At 38.1% G+C, this 19,474-nt stretch overlaps 1 protein-coding gene across 1 annotated transcript in view; it reads right to left on the reverse strand.

Annotated features, from left to right (window-relative positions):
* The window catches only part of ZNF385D (zinc finger protein 385D), a 445,996-nt gene that overhangs the window by 349,522 nt on the left and 77,000 nt on the right, over nucleotides 1-19,474 (reverse strand). The window contains exon 2 of the mRNA XM_075052162.1: nucleotides 7,969-8,247. Coding sequence (XP_074908263.1) covers nucleotides 7,969-8,247 — 279 coding nt within the window. The remainder of the gene's footprint in view (nucleotides 1-7,968; nucleotides 8,248-19,474) is intronic.

A 19,474-nucleotide genomic window follows, 5' to 3' on the forward strand; every position in this document is an offset into this window, starting at 1 on the left:
ATTATGTCTATATATCTACAACGCTGTCTGCATGGGGACTCCAGCCAGGCTAACCCGTAAGCATTAATGTGAGAAACAAAGGGAAGACATCATACAGATAAACTCAGTCCCACAGTAGCAGCGTGAGCTGTAGATTAGAATTGGTGTTTCCTCGATGATGTAAACTGAACTGGCATAAATGTGTGCTAACATTAAGTTCCTCAATAAAGTAAGGAACTTGCCTCCTTCTCTTGAAATCAACAGGAGTTTGTAATTAATTTCATTGGAGATGGTCTTAAAACTGATCTTGAGATCTATTTCCCCCTGCTATGAAACATGTCAGAAGATAAAAAAATTAGTAGGATTTCAGTGACATGACTATCAGGAAGACAGTATATTTTGAACAGAGGAATAAAAAGCCATAAATAAGAAAAAGTCAGCATTACTGAAATGTGCATCACATTTGATGATATCTGCTTTATTTTCTTCTAGTCAGATACAGCTCAAAAAATTTGCTTAAAATCTGTGATATCCTAAAAATTAAAAAAATTAATGCCACATGAGAGTAAAAAATTATCCTTTTGCAGCCTCATTGAGGAATACATACCTATATTTGAAGTAAGAAAAATAACTGAATATAGGAAAAGCTAGCTCTCGGGAAATTAATACTGGGAAATGTTGATAAACTTAGTGTGTTGTCATGACTCATAGAAGATTTGTTGCCCTACCAGATGCTGGTGCAGACAAAAAAAAACCCCATCATATTAAAAGAAGACAAGTTACTGAGAAGGTCTGGAAAGAAGCCATGGTCATCATAATCTATATTGGACCTAGTGATATAAGCAGAACTAAATGGAGATCCTGCAAAACAGGTTTCAACAGTTTGTTAGCTGTACATGCAAGTAGAGATCAAATGCCAGGGTTCTCAGAAAGGAGACTGGTGCCACACTCAGGGAGAAGCAAACAATGGCAGACCAACATCTATCTCGGCACAGTTCAGAAACAACACAGATGGACACAGATTGCTCCCAGGGTAACTGAACCTTACACAGCTAATTTAGTATTGATTATTGATATTCCTGCTACAGCATAAAACATTAAGACCACGCTTACCTAAAACAGTATTAACTTTAAAATGTAAAGACAAACCAGTTCAGATAAACAGGGTGTACGGCAGGCTCTAGCCTGAAGCCCTACGGGGGGAGTGATTAAAAAGAGGCTATGTTGATGTTAAGCAGAGGTGCAAAGAGAGCAGGATGACAGTTAGCTTTCCCGCTTTTCACAAGCATATTTTAAGCCCAGATTGAGGACTAAAAGGGCGGTTATTTTTCAACATAGAAGAAAAAGTGTTGTACACCTAAGAGCAACATAAAGTCCTGAAGACATGACGCCATAAATGTCTAAAAAGGACAAGTGAACTGTGAGAAAGTTTGGAACTGTGATCATGGAAGGGGATTAAATGTAGCAAGCAGGCACACGATGGGTGAAGATTTTCACCCTCTATCCTGCATATGACAGCAGCCTTTGTGTGCTGTTGAAGACACCTTGAAGTACCTCAGCCCCCACTACCTTTGCATACCAGTCAGAAACCCTATCCAGGTTTGCTAGAAGGCAGCAAAGGACCCATTTCTGAACTTGTTTCAGCTGTCCAACACTGCTGTAGAATTTCTCATGGACAAACATCTACATGCTTTGGATGGAGACAACTTGCTAAGCATCTCACTTTGGAGATGGTACCCAGAAGGAGGGCACTCTGTACAGCTGGGGGTATCAGAAGAGATCCTGTGCAGTCCTATATTCAGGCGTCTCACTTTGGAGATGGTACCCAAAAGGAGGGTACTCTGTATAGCTGGGGATATTAAAAGAGAACCTGTGCAGTCTTATATTCAGGCAGAAAACTAGAACAAAACAAGTCCTTTGTAACTTTTTCAACCTGCAGTTAGAGGCTTGTTTAGACCCTGGGCAGATATTCTTGATGGCTGAGACTCTTCATATACCTTAAACGGTTTGATTCATAATAAACTGCCACAGCAGGTTTTATTCAGTTGTCACCTAAGATGGTAGAAAAGGAAGGAATTTGCCAGTTGAGACCAAGACCATACTTCAACAAAGGACATAAGCACGTTCTTAAGTACACTTGATGAGCAATAAGGAACTTCAGAAATACTTTAAGCGTATTTAGTCATAAATTTCTACTTATTCCCCAGCTTCTGAAGAATTAATCATAATTAATAAACAGTTTTCTAAGGCTCCTATGATTTTTTTTTTCATTGTCATGCTATTCAGTGGACCAATTACCAGGTATACTACATGAAAAATTGTTTAACTACTATGAATCTCTCCCCCCCAAATCCAAAAGAATATTTTGAGGATTGCTAATATATGTCACCTTTGTGACTGCTTGGCATTTTTGAAGTTATTCCAGGTGCACTCCCTAAACTTTTGCCCCAGCCTCGCCACAACTTGTTACAATGCTGGGGTTTACCTGTGATTGGTCTGTATTAAAATTTAGTAATGTTCCTTTGTATTTATTTGCAATAGGTAGCAGTCAGCTAACTATAGCAAGTCTACAATGGATATTTGCACACATGTAAAGGGTTTGTTCACAATTAACATCCATCCATCATTTTTTTGTATACTCACAAAGCCAAGTGGATCCTACTATGCTTATTAGGGGAAATACAAATATCATGCATGTGGCTGGTGTGAGCTCACTTTCTTAAGCTCAATTCACTCAGTGATACACATTACCTTCTGATAAAACTTTGTGCTGAACTATGATGTCATATATGGTGGATATTACATTTCCTAATATAATAAAAAAAAAAATCTGCAAACACAAGTAGTGCTTTAAAAGCATATCTTGCTTGCAAAAGTCCTCTTAAAAGCACAAACTATGTTAATAGTTCACTAACTGGAATAGGAACATGATGAAAACAGACAAGCGCTTTGGAATAAGAAGAAAGATTTACATCTGAGAGCAGTGATAGTGACAACACACTGCCCTCAGCCAGTCCTACTTGTCCAGAGATCTCCAGCTTTGACATTTGGGAGGTATTACAGAATACCCAGAAGGAACCTGCTGTGCTTCTTTACAAAATACTGGCATCTATGACCCACAAACCAGAGGATAACTTATACTGGATTTACTGTTAACTGGCCGTGAGGCTCTGCATCAGAACATGACATTAAAAAAAGAAAACATTTGCAAGAGACTTGACTTCCAGAGACATCTCAAGCTGATCTGACAATACTTGTTTCCCAGGAGACTAATGGAAAATCCCTCCTCTGAAGGGGAATATACTTTGTCTGAAGATTTCTTCCATTCCTCAATGCCCTATCCAAACCTCTTTCTCTGAAAGGACTAATGCAATGAAAAGAGCAGGTGACACCATTTCCCTAAAAGCTGTAGCTTGGTAGTTTGACGCCTTAAAGTAAGATTCTGTCTGCCCCAAAGCTGCCAGTTTTCATGATCAAAAAACATGACAGCAGAGGTGTAAAGTGTAGCAGCAGCACAGAACTAGAAAAGACCTGGCCACAGAAAAGTGTAAGGAAGGAGACTCTGCAAGTGTTTTAGGTGAAGCTTCTGGATTTCCTACTTGCAGGATTGAAAAGTGTCAGGATTTAGATTAAATAAAAAAGTTGTAAAATATTAAATATTTTCTCTGATCAGTGTGCAAAAGTTTACTGCACAGATATTATGGAATTGTCATCTCAGGAGTTGTGGGAAACTACATTCAATCACAAAACATTGTTGAAACAAAAATGTGTGAAAAAATTTGCTCATATTTTACTGTATATTTCAGTATAACTGTAATAGTCAAACTGTTATTCATTCTTAAGTAATATCTAGTGCTGAATTAAGAAATTTGCTTTTTGCAATTAGCAAAGGATTAAAAAAAAAAAAAAGGATATTTAATTCTGATCGTCTCCCTTTTTTTCTTCCATGCACTCACTGTCCTTGTTCAGAGAACAATAAAATTTTACTAACATGGAATTTCACTGGAAAAAAAAGTTGTAGGCAGATTTAGTTTAAACGAAAGTAAATGAAACTTGCTAAACTGAATAGGCTTTTGTCTGGGTTATGAATTCAGAGAGCTAGATAAAGAAACTACTGCCAAATGCCTCACTGGCTCCTGTGTTTCAAAAGAATAATGTTTCAGAAATCAATTTTTAAAGCTAAAGGAGTTCTATGAGTTTTGTGGCATTTCTCATCTCCTTCATTATTTTTCCCTTGTAATCTAATGTATTGTAGAAAGTATTGCAGAGGAAAGCAGTTTTAGTTTTTGTCCTAACCATGCCTCATTCACTTATGATGATTCAGCAATTTACACAAAAGGAAGCACAGGGGAAATTCTAGTTTACATGAAATCCTAGAAATATCAGCTTTCTCACTGGTACTGCTATACATTTGCATCCACGGTTATTTTTCCATTCTGTCAGTAGAAACGTGAGTCTTACTACTGCTAGTCAGAATAAGCTATTTCCCACAAGAGGTCACCTCTTCCCACAGCATCCAGGCTGGTTTTGTGAGAAGTGGTGTGATGTTGGCTGACAAGATAGGAAATGCACTTTGCCCTCTTTTAATCCCAAAACTTACTCAAAATCTCCACTGACTTGTTTGTTGCCTTGCTACTGCATGTATGAGAGCAGAAAGGCAAAAAAATCACCAGCAAGAAGAATATATTATAGAGTGTAATGAGGAAAGTGTGAGAAGTCTTTTTAAGTGACATAAAAGGCAATTATTAGGAGGAAGGAACACAGAAAATTGTGTTACTCCCAAGCACATACAGTTCAGCAGTAGAAGTTTTGATGTCTGACTATGTCCTGTTAAGTTATCACAAATCACTGTACCAAGTAATGACACAAGAAACAATGGGTTCACATCATTTTTGTGACTCTGCACAGTGTGCTGTTCAGAGGCTGCTCTGCCCCAGGAAGTAACCAAGTGGGTATCACACAGTAAAGCTGCCAAGCTGACAGATAAGCAACTAGCAAAACCTTTTAGAATAAATCTGATGAGGTGTCCAAATTCAGTACAGATACCAAAACAGCAGCAAAGAAATGCTGCTTTTAAGCAACTTACCTTATGAAATTACACAGAGATATTCAAGTATAGTAACATGCTTTAGCTTTTATCTGCTGGACATAAATAATACTTCACACAGTTTGAAGATGATGACTATAGCATGACAGCTGTAATTAGACAGTCAAACGCTAATACAGCTGAACCTACCTTTGTTCAGCAGTCCATTGCAAATTATTTGGGAACAAGACATGGGCTGTTGCTTCATATAAATCAATCCTCCATTTCTATTACCTCTCGTGACATAAAACACACAAACCTGTCCTGCTACATGGGAATAATTCAGAGATGAAACAAAACAAGGAGAAGTCACAATTCCATTATTTTTCCCAACCTTTCCACATACACTAGTTCCAAGTGAGCACACAGCTTTACAAAGGTATATATAACCCATAGTACAGTCCATGAATCGCTGTATTTGGAAATGGGGTTTTCTTGTCCATAGTGTAAGCACTTCACTCATTCAACATGAGATACAATGAATAACTACTGATGACGAAGCCTTAGAAGACAATCTTACAAAGCAGAGCCTTTACCTAGTTTTAATTTACAGCAGAATTTAGTCTCAAGAACGATTAGACCATTAACCTGGACATTGAGCATAACCACTGTCTTCTGTGACAATCAGACTTCTACACAAGAAATACCATTCTCATAAATAAAGCGACCTACTGACATACATGAAATAAATAGTAGTGTGCATGTTTAACTGTTACTTCAGTTACATCAGTGACCTTCAAAAAGCGTCATTTGTGTGCACATGATAAACTGAAAGGGTCAAGTAATAATTTTTTTAGTCATGGTCATATGTCACTTGAGCTTGCTGGGATCTCATCAACAAAACAATTATTCGTTCAAAAAACATTTGCCCATATTTCAGATACACTAGTGTTGAATTATTGTGGAAGGTCTGTCAGGTTCCTATTTCTACTTGACTTAGAAAACGGATCTCAGACAGGGTCTCTGTTCAAAGCGCAGGGAGGATGGTTACTCAAACATTCAGTTCTAATTCAGTTATAACTTTTAGCAAAAAAACATTTAATATTGGTCTCTATTTGATTAATAATATTCAGTTTAAAAAACTTGCCATCTCAAAGTTTGGTGACATGGGAAAGTCACTTCCTTATGCTCTTCCCTATGTTATTCTCTCAGTGGACTGCTACTTTTGATGATACTCAAAGATCTGCCAGATTTGAAAAGCCTCAAATTTCAGGCACACACACCCCCTCCCCAAAATAACTGCACTTTGAAACGAAAAGCTAGATAGCTGATTGACTATTTTCTGACTACAAATGGATGCAACTACACATGACATAGGGATACTTTTAAGGAAGAAATAAGAAACATGCCATTATACTACTACGTTGATCCTCTCTAGAAAATAAATGTTGAAGCATGACTGAGGCCCTTTGACACTAATTTCAGCATTGCTTAATTACTAATTCTTTCATTACCATGGATTAAAGGAGAAAAATGAACTGCAGAAAAACACCTTCTATCATTAGCAAAATTGTTGTGCTAATAATAACTAGAAAACAATTTTACCTTAACTGAAGATAGCAATAACATTAGACTGTGTTTATTTGGTTTTAGAGAGAATACATTTGTGGATAACCATATTGGACCCTTAGTCAATTAGGAAATCAATCTTTCTTTATGCATTTTCACAGCTCCGACTAATGGTAGTGGTATTCTTCCCAAGCCTGAACTTTGAACAGTGCCAAATGCTGTAGTCCAGCCACTTAAAGACAAAATGATTTGTGTTGTTCAGTGTATGGGTTTTTTGTTTTGTTTTGTTATACTGTTTTGCTTTGTTTTAAGGAAATGAGCAACACCTCATACATAGCAAAGCGCTCACATCCAACATACTTCAGCAACATATCCATATTATTCCCAACTCTTAAAGACAGGACAAAGCACAGATTATTAAAATACCTCTTTAGTCCTATCTAAGGATTAGTGTTCTGCATACCCTTCTGCAGGCAGGGCAGGAAGCAGCTCATGGCACAAAATATTAAGCGATGTGTATGGTCTGAAGAAAGTCTGAAAGTCCTAAGTAGATCATATTAAGACCATCACTTCTGCAAAATGGTGCATAGAAGCAGATAGAACAATGCAGTACAACTCTACCCATAGTACAGCAAAGTTGAGTACTACCCGTTACGAAACTGAGAAAATTATAACATAGTAATCTGTTTTTTCTTGTCAGGGGACCATCGTTTGCCTCTATTATCTATCTACTTTTGTACATAAAGCCACAAACATGTTTTCCTTTGAGGCATACAATTCATTCTGATGATAGGAAAACATGCCACCTATTACAAAATGCCTTTCCCAAAGCTGTCAATGAAATAAATTAAAATCAAAATAACCTTTTTTCCATCTCTGACCTCAGTCATGATCTTTAAACAGACTTCTGCTAGCTATGGGTTGAACCCTGAATAAGCAAACTAAAGTGAAATGAGTTTGGGAATGTATTTGTTGTGTGTAATGTATTCATTTCAATTTATTTTGCAACTGCGTTACATATATTAAAAGCAAACATACCCCTAACAAGTGTAACCTCTCTAGTAGACTGTGAAATATGGAATATCACCAATTATGCTGAAAACCATCAAAATGCAAATGGAATGAGAAAGAATCTGAATCAGCGTCATCATGTACCCAAAATGTAAAATGAAAACACTTGTAACAACACAGATGGTATACCTTTAGCTATTTGCCAGATGTTCATGCTAGGGATGACCCCAAGCATTCTGAAGTCACCAAGAGCCTTTGCCTTAACTTCAAAGAATTTGTTGGCTGAATAAAAAAAAATGCTTAGACTCATGTATATTGACATTACTGGACATTGCTGCAATTCTCACATCAAAGGCAAAAGGTATACATATTTTAATGCTTACCATTATCACTTTTGAGATTTCCATTGCTGAGCTGTTTTAACCTCTTCTGATGGGATTTACCATTGTAGTGGATTTGTGCCTGAGCAGCAGAGTTCAGCTGAATGTTACAAACATTACACAAAGTGAAATTGCTGTGTTTCTTTTCTCTCTCCTTCTTTTCTTCAGTGCCATCAGGTGCTAATTCTTTCTCACCTTCCCTGTCCGGGATGGATGCGAAATCTGAACTGTATGAGTGGTTATCAACTGGCAAATCAGGGCTCCAGGGCTTCTTCATATTTTCTGGGGGGGGGGGAAAAAACATAAGTGGGAAACTTGATGAGTAATACAAAATAACGTACACAAGGTTTCTATATCTGCAAACCAGTAAAAGGCAGAATATCATTGTTTGCATTTTCATATTTTAACACTACATTTCCACTCATGTATTTTGCTTTCTCTTCATGTTTTTTAGTTCTGCTGTGTAACTTGAGTAACTTCACAGGCACTCAAGTGAACATCTTTAAATGTTCAGGGGTACAATTAGATCTATCACTGGAGCCAACCTGTCACAGGGATTTTTTCTGTTTTATTTTTAGATTATTTCTATCTTATTCCTTGGTTAGTTTAAATATTTAAGAATTATCCTATGCAAAGCAACCTTACAAATGCCAAGTTAGAAATCTCAGCGAAGACACCTTAACTGTCATCTTCAGTGGGAAACTGTATTGGGTGCAAGTGTTGGCAGTGGGGGCTGGAGGATGGCCTCTCTGAGAGGAGGCCAGGGGCTGTCCCATGCTGGGGACAGCCAGTTCCAGGCAGCTGCAAAACTGACCCACCAGTGCCCAAAGCTGAGCCCATCAGCCACAGGTGTGGCACCTCTGTGATAACTTATTTAAGAAAGGGTAAAGACACTGTGCAGCAGCTGAAAAAACGTGAGAGAAACAGCCATGTAGACAGTGGAAAAGAAGGGGGAGGAGATGCTCCAGGCGCCGGAGCAGAGATTCCCCTGCAGCCTGTGGTGAAGACCCTGGTGAGGCAGGCTGTCCCCCTGCAGCCCAGGGAGGTCCACGGTGGAGCAGATCTCCACCTGCAGCCTGTGGAGGACCCCACGCCGTAGCAGGTGGACATGCCCTGATGGAAGCTGCAGCCCATGGAGAGCCCATGCAGGAACAGGCTCCCAGCAGGGTCTGGGGTCCATGGAGAGGAGCCCACACAGGAGCAAGTTTTCTGGCAAGACCTGTGACCCCGTGGGGGGACCCTCGCTGAAGCAGTCCTTTCCTGAAGGACTGTACCCCATAGAAATGACCCATGCTGGACCAGTTTTTCAAGCATTGCAGCCCATGGGAAGGACCCCCACGGGAGCAGTTCCTGAAGGACTGTCTCCTGTGGGAGGGACCCCACGCTGGAGCAGGGGAACAATGCGAGGAAGAAGGTATAGCAGAGATGAAGTGATATGGACTGACCACAACCCTGAATCCCCGTCCCTCTGCACCATTCGAGAGTGGGGGAGTAGTGCAGAAGAGTCAGGAGTGAAGTTAAGCCCAGGAAGAAGATGGGGGCAGAGGGGCAAAATGGTTTAGTGTTTTGTCTTTGTTTCTCACCATTCAACTCTATTTTAATTGGCAATAAATTAAATTAATTTTCCCCAAGTCGAATCTCTTTTGCCCATGACGGTAATGGGTAAGTGCTCTCCCTCACTTTACCTCAACCCCTGAGCTTTCCCATCTTGTTTCCTCCTCCCTGCCCTGGTGTGGAAAGGGAGTGAGAGAGAGCGGCTGGGTAGGGGTCTGGCAGCCATCCAAGGCCAATCCACCGCAGAAATACAAATAGTTATTACAGCAGAAATATTTTATAATCCTCTCTATGATTAAATCCATAAATATCACATCTTGATTTTTTCATATAAACTGTAGAATAAATAGGTCAGTTAAACCCTACATGGATGGCAACCTATTGTTACATTCCATTACATACACTCCTACTTTCAAATACTGCACTTGACTAATCACTACAAATATGTAGCTGTTTTAGCACTTAGAAATGCAAGATGCATTTTACAAGTAGAGAAAAAAAAAGACGGGGAGAGAGTTAGTCTCTGTTGCCCATATTTATATATTTTGATGTGTTGCAATTAATAGAAGAAAAAATAAACACCCTATATTTTAGTCAGGCAAGCTTAAATGCATAGACCTCACTCCTGAGTTTATTAATTGGGTATTTAGCAACCTCTAGTCATCCCCTCTCCACTTCCTGTGAATGCTTTCAAGCCCAAGTCTAATCATTTCATAACTTGTCTGCTTCAAAATAGTTCAAAGACAAATAATAAACATGTTCTATTAGTTTCTTATCTTAACCTCCAAGGATTATAATTCAAGGATAGTTAACTTAGATTCAGCTAATACCAATGTGTAACAACTACAGAAATGAGAAGATAATCCCATCTGCAGAACTTCAAGTGAAACCAATATAAACATGAGCTTCTGTGATTAAAGGTGAGCAGAAATGGCACAAGTGAAGAAGTGCTCTGTGCACTGCAAACCTAATTTATTCTTCACGGAGTGCAAAATGTTATACCAACTTAGCATCTTGATGAGATCTTTATATAGCATATAAATCTTTAAACTGCTTGTTCTCCCAGACTTAGTGAATAAATGAAGGTCTAGCCAAAGAATCTAATCTGTACCTCGAGTGACAAAATTACAGCAGCCTTAAATACAATGGTACTATTTGATCTCTAACTGACATGACAAATCAGTCAACCTAGAGACAAAAAAGATGATTGCAGCAACACAAGAAAATGGGCTACAGATGCTTTTAATCCTAGATGCAGGCAAGGTTCAGTATCTAAAAATAAATCTAAACAAGCCTTCAGATTTGGGTCTGATTACACCAAAATACTGCAAATCATTCTTGAGAGAGCTTCAAATATTGTAAATTTCATCAGCTAAACGTTTTGCCACCCCTCCCAAGGATTTAAACACATTTACCGCTTTCCAATCAAATCATAAAGACAAATTTATCTAAAAATGCAAATCTAAAACCTATCAATATTCAAAAGTTTCAGTCTCAGTTTTCAGATTTGCTTGCTATCTAATTAGTATTGTGTTCTTTTATGCTAACTAAACCCTATTTCATTTAAGAAAGTACAGACCCAATTCTGAGAGGATCTCTTCACTTGCTGCATATTAAAACCTCACTCAACCAGTTCAGTCAGTATTATTATTTCTGCTTTTGTGTATAGTCAGCTCTTATCTAGTATTTTAGCTGTCTAAAGCAAGAGATGAGAAAGCAGGCTAAACAATTCATTCCAAAGCAAAATTAAAGAGAAAAAGAAGCAGCATAAAACTAGTTATTTATTAAAATCAATCCTATTATACCAACAGTGATGATAGGAACTTTTTATAGACAAATCACAACCATCCCATAAGACATTATGACACTGTGGAAGCTTAGGAGAAAACCTGAGGTTTTTCTACAGCAGATCTATAGCATATTTCTCTTAATGGAAGGAAGAAGTTTCTCCTGAGGAAGCAGCAGCAATCCATCAACCTCTCAAGCCTTCTGGAGTTTGCTGGAATTATTGTTCACTCCAAAGAGAGTTATATTTTTCTAAAATACTTTTAAATTAAAAAAGTCAGTCTTTAATCAAAGCGTTACAAGGATTACAATGCTAACGTGATAGCACTAGTTTCACTGAATTGCTCTAGATGACAGTAACTTTTCAGAAATCCCAGTTTATACAGATGCTGTGCATTAATATATATAATCTTTTGCTTTGAAAGCACTCCCCACTAGAGAGCAGTATGAATTTAAAATTACAATACATCTCTAGACCTATAGTGTTAGTCATATAGGCATGAGATTACTATAATAAAACAGATCTTCTAACCAAGATGTAAAACTTTGTAAGCAAATATAATCTAGTAAATTAAACAAACATTGTGCACTATGTGTACATGTCTAATTCCTTTTCAAACATTTACACTAATAAGTATATTAGCATGTTATTACATCCTTCTAATATTCCAGTCAACACAGCCTAATCTATGAGTCTTATTTTTGGCATATAGAATACTTCTGTCTTGCAGTCTAATCTCATTCCAGAAAAAGAAATTCTAAAATGCACACCAGATAAAGGCACAGTAAAATAATAAGGGAAATTCCACCTTGGAAATAAACAATTCAAGCATCTACCATTTGATTTGTGCTTTCATTAGGAAGCTGTGATGGCATTAGAGCTGCAGTACATTTTTGCCTACTGCCACATCTCTCTTAAATCTGGAGGAAGAAAGGGATAATTTAAGACAATTAGGAAACCAGAAGTTTCAGGAATACATATTACACTACAGTCTGCCACCATTTCATTTACAGATACACAGTGACTTCTGAATATGTAATGGCACTACTGAAGGACTACGGTGAAATATTACACACCTGTGCAAACCACTTGAGCTGATGCTGTAAGCCAGCATTACATAGCAGTACTGTTGATTGGACACAAATGCTTTGAGAAAAAAAATCCCAAACATGAAGACAAGAAATTTTGAAAAAACATAAGCATTTCAGGATTAAAACATTCTGAGTCCTTGCTCAATATTCCTTAAAGGACAAGGAAATAAAGATAGCAAAGGATAAAGAAGGAGGAGATATCCAACTGAGTATAACTTGCTGAGATACTTTTAAAATACAATTTACTACTCCAACTAGTATTTTAAAAGAAAAGAAAAAAAAAATCAAGTTTGTGAAATCTTACAAAGGTCCACCAATGTTTAAACTAACACAGATCAGACTAACTCTTGCAAAGCAGCAGACTTTCAGTTCATGCCTGCATCATTGCATACTTCTACTTTCTAGAGTGAAACGTTTAGGCAGCAATTTTGATTGGTGGGGGAAAGGATAAGAATGCTTAGTTTATTCTATTGGGAAATTACATGGAATATGGTTAGAAGAAAACAATATAATCTTAATTTTAAAAGCAATTTTTAATTGCTGTCAGTGTCTTATTGGTTTGAACTGCTGATCCTATGTGGAAATGGATGGGCATTAAATGAAAACCCTCTTTCCCTGCCATCATATTATAGGGTTCATCTTGACTGTACTGGTTACATATCTTATAAAGTCATCAGTTTTGCAGATAACTTTTCCCCCCGCTAAAAGAAAGCTAGCTTCTCAACCTTTAGGAGCCCTAATGAAGACTTCAGTGAACAAGAAATGAATGAGCAAGGCAACCAGGAACTCAAAATTTCAAGCCAATTTAAATAGCACTGTGGATAAATGCTTACATTTATTTTCCCTGGAGCTCTGAACTCAATTTTGGCTCAATGATGCTTACCAGTAAAATGAACTTTGCATGACATTACAGCTTTGTGAAGTAGAAAACTGTCCCATGTGGAAAACCAGCACAACTACAATTTGTGGTGTTTGCTGGCTTAGCTAACATAGCTACTGCCTGGGGATTTCTAGTCTGAAATGTGCTTCAATGTAAGGGATTAGAAATTACATCTTTCCTGTGAAACAATCCTTACCTTCTTAACTGCAAGACAATAGCATGCTTTCTATTCAAGGATACTAAAAGGAAACTATGCTCATTTGTATTACAACTAATTGTTTTGTTTCCAGACTGTCTTGTCAGCATAGAACTATCCCAGTCACTGTGACTTTGACCCTGTGTACATAATAGTCAAGTATGCTGCATACATTTAAGATGCCAACAGAGTATACGAATCCCAGAGTAAGAGACCGCTATGCAGGTAAATCAGTTCTATTCAATACAGACTACTTGCCCCTGATGAATGACACAATATCTTAAAGAATATCTCCCTGTCTTCTTCCCAACAGGTCGCTACAACAAATACCTTCCCATAATACCTGAAGGATAGAAAATACAGACAGGGCATTAAGGAAAAGAGTCCACTAATAACAATATTCACGGATTTCTAACATTTCTAACAAAACTGTGAAAGACATTTAAGGGGCAATCATCAAAGATGCAGGTGCTTGCATCTCAGTCACCCCTAGACTCTGCAGTCACTGTAAATCTCACCAACAGTGCCTATGGAAAGAGTCATCTTACTGTGAAATAGGCTAAAATTATAAACTCAGGTGTTTTTTTTTTTTAGAAACATGTATTCCTCTTCTTTTGCAGATGTCTTTGCTAGATGGGATGGGATGAATCTCACTCTGCCTGCCGTAATAGCCTCTTCCAATGTTAAAAAGGCTGAACATTTGCAGGTAATAATAAAACCCAGGTTTCAGATATCAACAGATACCAACGGATATCAACAGATACCAGCTGCTTTCAAAGAAACTGTTGCTAGTGCAATGTTGAAAAAAAGAAAAAAGAAAAAAAGAAAGATCGACCACTTATCAAGATCCTCTTTTTAATTATCACCTTGTCAGTTTTCACATCTTGGGGGAATGTTACCAGCATGCTACACAAAAAACCCTCTGGTAATAACTGGAACCTTCAAATCTTTTCAAACATCATAAACTTGATGCTATATGTTTCAGGTGATAGGACATTACTGGTTGATGACCGTCATGGTAGCAGTGTGACCTTTGTGTCAGCCTTTTAAGAATCTCTTACACACTGTGAGCCAATATACGTGACAGGACCCTTTCCAAAACCGGTATCTGTATGCTAAGGTCTTCCTATTTACCTATTATTTTACACAAAAATCCCTGCTGCATCAGGTACTTGTGATGCCTTTACCAAGAAGCCAGTGACAGCTAACTTGCCTTTGCAACTTCTAGACTGGCCTCACTGAATAAAATGTTGGTTCTAGAAATTTGTTCCTGGGATAAGCTTAAAATGAACATATTGCCATCTACTTTATACATGGATGGAGGGGGCAGGACAGCCTGGGGGAAGAATTAGGAATACAAAAATAAAATAGCTTTTGCTCCTTCCACCCCCATTATCACTGGATGATGCGGTCCCAACACTGTAGCCTTCCAGTTTTGATCAGGGTTGCACCTGCTCCTGGTTTTGAGCCCAGAGCGATTTAGGTCATGAATGGTCTATTTTACACATTCCTGCTGTGGCAGTTACAAACATACAATGAGAAGGATGAACAATGGGAAAACGGTGAAAGGGCACTCATGGTGAAAGCACTGCATCTCTGAAATGCAGCTCCCTCCCAAATGACCTGAGTAACCTTCAGGATACGCTGCAGGACTCATCTGTTTTCTCTGGATGGATGAATGAACATCATTTCAGTGGAAGAGCTACTGGGGAATGGGAACCTACTGGGATTGGAAAGGCTTCTTTTAAAATAATTGATTTTTCAGGACCTCCTTTGTTCTGAGTCTTTCAGATTTTGCTGTCTTTCAGATGAAAATTAAATACAAAGTAGTATATAATACAACAAAAGCTGATGTGAAAATCTGGAAAATACATGCATTAAGTAATTTTACACTGTTGGTCGGCTTTTCTACTAAGAGTTTTAGGACTGCAAGAATAACCATCACTTACTTCTAAAAAGCAAGGAAGAGTTTGTCAGGTCATACACCCAAGAGCTAAATTACTAGTCAGTGATAAAACTGCAGATAGAAGTCAGTATTTCTTGTTGCTGTCTGTCTCATACAGCGCACATCACATCACATTTGAAGCTGCTATTTACCAAATTTTCTCTTCAAAAAATTCACACAAAATACAGTAGAAGAGGCAGCTTAGGAGGGAAAAAAAAAAGATAACTCAGGTAGAAAAACATTTTTTTTCCTGTTTATTGTTTCTCTGAATCCTTCCAGCTCCTCCCAGTCTGACCACTGCTGCTAGCTGTTACATGACTTCAATCCTCCATGTGAATAATAAGAAAATCTTAATCATCATCATCTCAGGTGATTTTTGTGAAGTTTAAGAGGCAAATAAACTCTTGAGCAAAAATTGCATCAAGTGAAAGAAATAAAGGCAGGTTTTCCTCACTTGTTTATTGCTTGGGGTGGGAGGCAAGCATGAGGTGAAAGGAGACCGAGGTTATCTGGGGTTGGAGAGATTTATAACTTAATGTCTATGTCCTGGGAGTCCTCCCAAGAAATGCATCTCTGCAAACTGAACCCTGTAAGAGTAGATTTTTATCCCTTTGAAATAGGCTCATTGTATAGTCGTATACCTTGAGCAATAGCACAGAAAATAAAAGCCTGGGTTTTTGTTTTGTTTTGCCGGGAGAGCACTTAAATCTTTCAGGAAAAGGCTGCATTTCAATACTGCAGCAAATGAACAGACTCCAGCCTATCTCCCGGACAGCCACATGCACCGCAAGTTCCTAAAGGAACTTACAGATGAACTACACAGAAAAAGTTCATCGTTTCTTGGTTCAGCAGTTCCCTCATGCCAGAAGCAACCAACAGACATCTCATAGTCTCAAAATATACTGCAGTCATTTTTTTAATTGAGTTCTATAAAAAGAGCTAAGCACTAATCAACACCATATGTTATTCAATTAGCTAGTAATACATATCTATTTCTCAAGCCTGTGCTAACATAATGGAGCACTTTGGGTGGTTTGGAACTATTTAAAGGCCAAGTAATTAATTTGCAAACATCAGCTTCTAAAATCTGAGAAGCACTACTGTGGTGACTTACAGCCAGACCCAAGCCATGAAAACTCCCTCATTTGCTTTTCATTCAATCCATTTTCAGAGATGGTCCCTGTGAAGACAAAGATTTCTGCCTGTACCATGGCCAAATAAAGACACAGGTTCAGCTATGTGTCTGGTACCCAGGCGCTGAGGGATGCTCTTCCCATGCAGGTAAAGCAAGCTGTTTGCATTGCCTCACCTCCCTCTCCACCACCAGTGTTTTGTGGTACAGACCTTGTACAGAATGCAATAGTTAAAATGGCAAAAGGAATGGCTAGCAAAGCTGCAAAGCTATGAAGGCTCTGCCTACCAAGAAAATTTGTTGTTGCCATGCTCCCTGAAGTGTATTATTTTTCCCGTAGTCTTGATTTCCACATTTGGGAATTCCACTCACAGCCCCGAAACTCGTGTCAACAGCACTCCGAGTTGGCTGAGCTCAAAAAGAAGGGACAGAAGTGTCTGATCACAATTCAGATTGCCTCTACTGGACAAAACCTTGGTTTCAGCATTATTTCTACGATAGGCAGTCAGTACAGGTTTTAAAGGTCAGGAAAAAAAATGCAGATTTTTCAAGTTATTAATTCTGAGCGACATATAAATTAGACCATTTAGCAGGGTCCAGAGACAGGTGTAAAGAAAAAAGGATTTGTGAAGGGCAAAGATGACAATTGACCTTTTTCTACAGAACCACTGAAATTTTGTAGGTATTGGAATTAGAATCATAGAATCATTCACGTTGGAAATGACCTTTAAAATCATCGAGTCCAACAATTAACCTAACACTACCAAGCCCACCACTAAACCACGTCCCTAAGCACCACATCTACACATCCTACACATCTTTTAAATACCTCCAGGGATGGTGATTCAACCAATTCCCTGGGCAGCCTGTTCCAATGCTTGATAACGCTTTTGGTGAAGAAATTTTTCCTAATATCCAATCTAAACCTCCCCTGCTGCAACTTGAGGCCATTTCCTCTCATCCTGTCTCCAGCCACCTGGCAGAAGAGACCAGCACCCACCTCACTACAGCCTCCTTTCAGGTAGTTGAGGAGAGCGATAAGGTCTCCCCTGACCTTCCTTTTCTCCAGGCTGAACAACCCCAGTTCCCTCAGCTGCTCCTCACAGGACTTGTTCTCTCGATCCTTCATCGGCTTCGCTGCTTCTTCTTTGGAGACACTCCAGCACCTCAATGTCTTTCCTCTAGTGAGGAGCCCAAAACTGAACACCGTATTCGAGGTGTGGCCTCACCAGTGCTGGTTACAGGGGATGATCACTTCCCTAGTCCTGCTGGCCACACTATTTCTGATACAAGAATATTATATATTTTCACTTCATAGATAAAAATCACCTCTTTCAGCCTCTGTGGATCAACCCCCTGATGTGAAATCAGCCTACAACGTGTCATGCAGATATCCTGTAAGTGCCGTATTACACCTTAAAGATCTTTAGTTTTCCTAGTACCTAAATATCCAGACAAATCTATATTTCAGCAGAAAATGAGAGCATGAACAATCACTTGGGCATAAGGAGCAACTAATTTTTGCAGACGAGTAAGTTCTGTTCTTAACACTCCAATACAACCACTATCTACCACTGTATCCAAGTAGGTAATTTTTAAAATTAAGTTTCAGTTAGTGTTTGTTGACAGGTTATCTCTTTAGAAACACTTTTCTTTTTTTCCTTCCTTTTGTGGTTAAGTATTTCGGCAATACGCTGATGAAAATACATCTACAAAATGAAACAGAAAAATAATTAAAAGACAAGTCACATGAATGAGGTCTGTGGGAATTCTGCTTAAAAAAAACAAAACACAACCCCCCCCAAAAACACTGCTGAATAAAGAATAGTAATTCTGAAACAGCTAGTTCATCCCCTACAATATTTGTTATGCATATAAAATGCAGACATCAGACACTGAATAAAATAAAGCAGCAATAAATGTAGTCATGGTAGAAAAGAGGAAATTAAAGGTCACAAGCAAGGGATTACTAAAATTCAGAATTATTTTTTTCCTTTCAATTCAGGAGGAATGTCAGAATTTTGTGCTTTGTACTTCTTTTTTCTCATATAAGCAATTTTGGAAATTATTCTTTTCTTGTAGTTCGCAACATAATTTCTCAAGATTGCCAAAGTTCTATGATTTGAATTCTCACACCCTCTCAGGCCCTAAGAAACAGCAATGTTTACCACATCTAGAAACATCCAAAAGTTAGAAGTCAGTCTCCTCCCTCTTTTGTTTTAGGGAGTTGCTATGTGGATATTTTTTAAAAAAAAGGACTTTAAAACAATAAGAACCATAGAAAAGCAAAAGAGCAATTTTAGTGCTTCAGTTACCCTTTGGAAGAGATCTGCAAATCAAACGAAATATTGTACATTTTGTCTCCCTGTAAATGCACTTTTACAAACACCAGTGTTAAAAAAAAGCTTGAGGAATTAGGGCTTATATTTGAATATTACCATTTGTACTTTCACAGAAGTAATCATTTTTTCAGATTATCTACTCATTATAAAATATTAAGGTAGCTCTGGCAGCATTTACAAGTGTAGGGTATTATTATTATTATATTGCTTCATTACACCCACTGGGCCATTTAACGTTGAATTTAATGGAGAGCAGATCATTTTCCATGCAATGCAAACATATCAAGGTAAAAGTCTGTTGTGTTTGGAAAGGTTAGCAGATGTTTTTGCAAGTGCATGTGAAAGTTATTGTCATTTATCTTATTTTTGCACCTTTGGATTGCATTCTTTTTAACAAAGAGGATGCATTTAGTACTTCATTCATGGCAATAGGAACATAATTTCTGCTAGTTTATAGCATGTGTTTTTTGGGGTAGACTGTGCAGTTTTAGTTGAGAAGTATAAACACATTGTATATAACTTAAAAAGTATATTCTCTGTCATGTCTTGACAGCCAATGTCTTTGTTATTGTAGCTAAGGCTG

The sequence above is a fragment of the Buteo buteo genome, chromosome 2 (genome assembly GCF_964188355.1).
Source record: "Buteo buteo chromosome 2, bButBut1.hap1.1, whole genome shotgun sequence".
NCBI lineage: Eukaryota > Metazoa > Chordata > Aves > Accipitriformes > Accipitridae > Buteo > Buteo buteo.